This window comes from Procambarus clarkii, unplaced genomic scaffold, assembly GCF_040958095.1.
Source record: "Procambarus clarkii isolate CNS0578487 unplaced genomic scaffold, FALCON_Pclarkii_2.0 HiC_scaffold_98, whole genome shotgun sequence".
NCBI lineage: Eukaryota > Metazoa > Arthropoda > Malacostraca > Decapoda > Cambaridae > Procambarus > Procambarus clarkii.
The window spans coordinates 973,712-979,563 of record NW_027189131.1 but is presented as its reverse complement, the minus strand read 5'-3'; the positions used below and the strand labels follow the sequence as shown (position 1 = coordinate 979,563).

Here is a 5,852-nt window from a genome sequence, read left to right as displayed (position 1 = left end):
AATCGGATCTGGGAGTCGTCGTCAGTGCCTGAGGACTGGCTCGATGCCGTTGTCCTCCCTGTTCGCAAACCGGGGTCTCTGGGTACTTCCCCTAAGGACTTTCGCCCTATTGCTCTCACAAGTTGTGTCTGCAAACTCTTTGAACGTATGGTTAACGTTCGTCTGATGTGGTTCCTGGAACACCATCACCTCCTCTCCCCTTCTCAATTTGGTTTCCGCAAGTGCCGCAGCACGACAGATGTCCTACTGAACTTGGAGGTCTATATTCGTACTGCTTTTGCTGCGAAGACCTCCGTTGTTGCCGTCCTTTTTGACCTGGAAAAGGCTTACGACACCACTTGGCGATATCATATTCTATCTCAACTTCATTCTTTTGGCCTTCGTGGTCATCTCCCTCTCTTTCTCCGCAGCTTCCTTTCCCGTCGTTCCTTTCGGGTGCGCCTTAGTACTGCGCTCTCTGCCTCTTTTCAGCAATACGACGGTGTGTCCCAGGGTAGTGTTCTGAGCACTACTCTTTTTCTGGTTGCCCTCAATGGTCTTCTTTCTTCTCTTCCTTCTGGTGTCTTCTCCGCTCTCTATGTCGATGATCTTACCCTTTGCTGTCAGGGTGATGATTCGCCTCTCCTTCAGCGCCGGCTTCAACTTGCAAATGATACCGTGTCGTCTTGGGCCACCGATTATGGCTTCAAGTTCTCTACTTCTAAGACTTGTGCCATGACTTTTACGCGGAAACGGGTTGTTCTTCGTCCCTCTTTGTCACTTTATGGTCATCCCCTTGAATACAAAGATTCCGCAAAGCTTTTGGGGTTATTCCTTGACACTCGTTTGTCTTGGTCTCCCCATATCTCTTACCTTCGTGTTGAGTGCTCTAAGGCCCTTACCCTCCTTCGGCTCTTGTCCCATACTTCTTGGGGAGCAGATAAGCGCACTCTCCTTGCTTTACATTCCTCTCTTGTCCTGTCTAAGCTCGATTATGGTTGCCCTGCTTACTCGTCTGCTTCTCCTTCTACTCTTCGCCGTCTTGATGCTTTGCACCATACTGGGTTGCGCCTCAGTTCTGGTGCCTTTCGTTCGACTCCCGTCCTTAGCTTGTATGTTGACACTGGCTTCCTGTCTCTCCAGGACCGCCGTGATCGCTACTGTCTTCGCTATCTTGCGCGGTCCTTACAACATCCTTCCTCTCGCCTCTGTCGTGCTTTAACTTTTACCCCTCCTGCGGTTCCTGTTCCTCTTCACCACCTCCCTCTTTCTGTCCGGTTATCTCGCCTGCAGGATTCTCTTTTCGTTCGTATTTCTGATGTTTCTCCTCGTGTTGTTCCTTCTTTGCACCCGTGGAGGGTCCCTCTTCCGCGGTTTTGTACATCCTTGACCCGTATCACTAAAGCTTTTACCCCTCCTACGGTTCTAAAACGCCGTTTCCTCGAGCACTTTTCTTCTCACTCCCGCTCCGTTTCTGTCTTCACCGATGGGTCTAAGTCGGCGGACGGTGTTGGCTACTCTGTTGTTTTTCCTGATCGCACTTATATGTGTCGCTTACCTCCGGAGACTAGCATCTTTACAGCGGAACTTTATGCTATTCTCTATGCTCTTCGTCTCCTGCTTTCTCGTTGTCAGTCCTCCTTTGTAGTTGTTGTTGACTCTCGTAGTGCCCTCATGGCTCTCGGGTCCTTTAATCCGGTTCATCCAGTAGTTGTCGAGATCTAGCATTGGCTGTTTCTTGTTCACAGTAAATTTAAGTCAGTTGAGTTTTGTTGGGTTCCCAGCCATATTGATGTGTCTTTAAATGAGCGTGCGGATGCTGCCGCCAAGGAAGCTGTTCGCTCTTGTCCCATCTCTCGTAAAGGCGTTCCGTATTCCGACTTTTACCCGGTTATCCATTCCTCAGTCCTTACCCGTTGGCAGGCTTCTTGGTTGTCTCTTACTGGTAACAAGCTACGTACTCTTAAATGTTGTGTTTCCTCGTGGCCGTCCTCCTTCCACCGTAACCGGCGGTGGGAAACTGCTCTTTCGAGACTGCGTATTGGCCATACTCGCTTAACCCATGGTCACTTGATGTAGCGCCGCCCTGCTCCTTATTGTCCTAGTTACATTGTCCCTCTTACGGTCGTGCATGTCCTTCTTGAATGTCCTGACTTCCAGGAGCGTGTGTCTTGCTTTCCGACCGCCCCTCGCGGTCACCTGTCCCTCAGTAGAATTCTTGGTGACTCGGATACTTTTCATATCGTTCGCCTTATGCGTTTTTGTTCTCGTATTGGCATCCTTGGTGATATTTAGCGCCCTCTGATTATTTTGCGCATTTGATGGTGCTACATAGCCTTCCCGGTTTGGTGCCTTCTTTTGATAATTACTTACTTACTTCGTAATTTACACAGACCATCGAGCGTTAACACACATTTTAAAAAAGCGCACTAAATGCCCATGCATGTCACGCTGGTCTCACAAACTTTCGGCCCACTCATTCCAGATTTTGTATAAGCCCGGTCCAGCACATGTTGTGGCAGATACTTTGAGCAGAAATATTGCGTCAATTAAGATAAACCCGAATATTGAAACCAATCTACCAGATAAAATGAGAGAATACGAGATGAGCGAGCCTAGGTGGAAAGAGATTATTGAGTATTTGGAAGGGGGAAAATATCCTTCAGAGAACCGAAAATTACCTATTCAAGATTTTGAAATGAAACAGGGCGTCCTGTATTACGTAAACAGTCCAAAAGATAGGGCAGTATTCCAGCTAGTTATTCCGGACGCGTTGCGGTCATCAGCTTTAAAGCTTGCACATGCATCTAAAGTTGCAGGGCATCCGTGTGTCTTTAAAACTCACTTAAAGGCAAAGTCTCTATTTTATTTCCCAGGGTTACTTTCTGAGGTAATCAATTATGTGAAGTCGTGTCCTCATTGCCAGAGGAGGAAAGGTACCCTTAAGGTACAAGCCCCACTTCAGGAATTTCCTGAAATTCGTGAATCATTAGATCGTGTGGTGGCCGATTTGATTAACTTACACCACAGTCATTCGGGTAACAGATACGTGTTGGTACTTGTTGACCATCTGTCTAGGTACACTACACTACTTGCATTACCTCAGAAGCATTCTCGTACGGTTGCAGATGCGTTCTTGCGTAGGTTCGTTACTGTATTCGGACCTCCTAAAGTTTTAGTCTCTGACCGGGGTCAAGAATTCAATGGAAATATATTTAGGGAAGTTTGTAGAATTTTAGAGACAACTTCGGCTTTTACAACAGCCTTCCACCCAGAAGCAAATGGCATGACGGAACGTACTAATCATTCAGTCAAGGATATGCTTGCAATCCTTGCTGAGCATGATGCAAGCTCGTGGGATGAACACCTACCCTATGTTCAGTTAGCTTTGAGTACTGCCATCCACCAATCAATTAACGCCCAACCCCTTCATTTGTTTACTGGTCATTCATGCAATTTCCCCTCAGGTCTGCTTAACAGACATAATATTGTGTACGGGGAGGACTATCCTTCAGAGGTCCTTGGAAAAATGAGAAATGTATGGAATATTGCGGCTGAAGCGTCCAAGAAAGCACGGAATCGGTATGCTCATTTATATGACAAGCAAGTGCGCCCTCTAGAGTTTAAAGAAGGAAGCCTTGTGTTGAGAGTGTATGAGGCTGCGCCCGATAATCACAGTAGGAAACTAGCTCCTAGGTGGCAGGGTCCGTATAGAGTAATTAAAAGAAGGAAGCCGGTTAACTTTGTTATAAAAGGAGTATTCGAGGACCAGGTGGAAAGGACACTTCATGTAAATAAATTAAAACGATATCATGCTAGAGAGGAATTAGAACTGCCTTCAGCGCGTCTAGTTCCTGACTCAGCAGTGCTGATTCATGGCTTCATCGACGAGTCAGGGGATGAGGATGACCCTCTGTCATCTCTCATCAGTAGTCAGGTGCAGTCTCGCCACCCTATGATGACGAGATCTCGCGCTATACAGTAAAGTAACTTCCTTGGTTAGTATAAATTAGTATTCATTAGATTTTCCTGTAGAGGCAATGATGTGAATTATTACTTATACTTAACTCTGGTAGCAGCTTTTACCGTGCTCTGGGGTTCCTCCTTCCATCAAACCCAGAGTTATATCTATGCTTTCGCTATGTTGTGTTTGTCTGTTCCCAGGTCTGATTGGTACACCGAACCAGCTGTTCCACCCACACATGAACCTTTGTCTGTTAAGACCGAGTGGGGAGGCACGTTACACAAAGCCCTACCCCCACGAGACCCAGTAACCCGCACATCAGTTACTTTGAGATGGGTGACTGTCCAAGTGTCACCTGGCCGACGCCTCACGTCTCTAACGAGGTTGTCAGGGCTAGCGGGCTGTTTGCATTGAAGCAGTCACCGGATGTCAACGTCTAACACCGTGGGTAGCTGTCTCGAGGTCACCACTATCCACCTTTTGCGTCGTCAAGACTGCAGCCATACCAGCAGTGTTGGAGGAGAGGTCAAGAGAATGGGCGAGCCAGTAGCAGAACTCAAGAGCTCTCGCCGGAAGATTAATGATTACGTCGTCTGAAGTAACAAGGAAGTGGAACTAAGGCGGTCACAGGTGGAGGGCTAGGTCACCCTACAGAGTGCCGGGACTCGCCAATAGAAGGTCGCAAAATTGCCTCCTTTGGCCTAAAGTCAGCGGCACGAGGGTATACACAGTTGGTGTTTACAGCCTAGTAACCTGGTGACATCAAGAAACGAATGAGACGACGTGAGCAATGATGGAAGGCGGGATTCACCTGTCCTGCATACAAGCAACCCGCCTCAACGACCCTCTGACACCACTACTGTCAGGAGACACCATTAGTACGTCCAGTTCTGCTCTTCTGTGGTCATCTGTACTGTCAAGTTACATTAAGACTGCCGTGTGAGCTGTGATTGGTATGAAGACGTGTGAACTGTTGGAAGCCAGGTCAATGGTCGAGTGACAGAATTCTACAGCTGGGACTTGGCGCTCTGCTCAGCTACACTCTGTCGTCATTCAAGAGTACCGGGGTGGGAGTACAAGAGGACCAGGGATCTACATGAAAGCATGGAAGAAGCAAGATCCCCATCGACTTCGGTTACATTCAGCGTTCATCATCATCGATTTTTTTGTAATATTCAAAAAGAACAATTGGTGTAAAAATATAAAGTAAAGTAGGCTCTGAACACCTTTAATAAGGGCATCTGGACACTTTTGTTTAAATATTAAAAAAGAGATTTAGACTCAATATAATTCTGGTATAGTGACATGTGGAAAATTCTCGTATATAACTTGGTCAGTACTTAAAAAAAAGCTCCTTGTATACTTGTCTAAGCCCAGAACAAGCGGTTATGGAAAATTATGTTGTGCTATAGTTTTTCAGAGTTGTTGAACACAGGAGTACTTAGGGAACACAGAGTAATTAGGTGAGTACAGGAGGGGCAGACCAATAAAAACACTGACACTCTTAAATTGAATGTGGACACTTGGCTGTACAGTCAGATGTAACCTGTAATATAGTTGTAGTGATTTTTTTTAAGATATATGTAATAAAAACTAAGTTTGTTTTTATTGGCAGAATGTCAAGGATGACTTTGATTGGGGAGTGGATGGTACACGGTTGTGATCTTCGTGAAGTTCAGTGTTCCTCTCCCGGTAGACAAGAAAGTTCAGTCTGTAGTTATAATAATATTTTTTTGGATGTTTTGCATTATGTATGTCCGTCTCTAGGGGACACACGAGGTTGCCTAATGAAGAGCCAAGGAATTTTAATAGCTAGCTTTTGCTGACTGATTAGGGATATTTTATTTAGCTATATCAGTTAAGTGTAGGATGTATGTTTCCTGATCTTGGATGAGTGCTATCAGTTGAC

At 46.1% G+C, this 5,852-nt stretch overlaps 1 protein-coding gene across 1 annotated transcript; it reads left to right on the top strand.

Annotated features, from left to right (window-relative positions):
• The first annotated feature begins 2,569 nt into the window (after positions 1-2,569).
• LOC138360158 (uncharacterized) lies at positions 2,570-5,606 on the top strand. The gene is made up of 4 exons (XM_069320102.1): positions 2,570-3,017; positions 3,243-3,371; positions 3,447-3,916; positions 5,559-5,606. Exons 1-4 carry the CDS (start codon positions 2,570-2,572, stop codon positions 5,604-5,606), a joined length of 1,095 nt encoding a protein of 364 aa, XP_069176203.1.
• Positions 5,607-5,852: the final 246 nt, after the last annotated feature.

Bases quoted from the DNA above. Each gene is read 5' to 3' on its own strand.
- LOC138360158 (XM_069320102.1), top strand. From the start codon at position 2,570: ATGAGAGAATACGAGATGAGCGAGCCTAGGTGGAAAGAGATTATTGAG. The intron at 3,018-3,242 runs GTAACAGATACG...CTTTTACAACAG, and splicing joins CTTACACCACAGTCATTCGG to CCTTCCACCCAGAAGCAAAT. The intron at 3,372-3,446 runs GTACTGCCATCC...ATTTCCCCTCAG, and splicing joins CTATGTTCAGTTAGCTTTGA to GTCTGCTTAACAGACATAAT.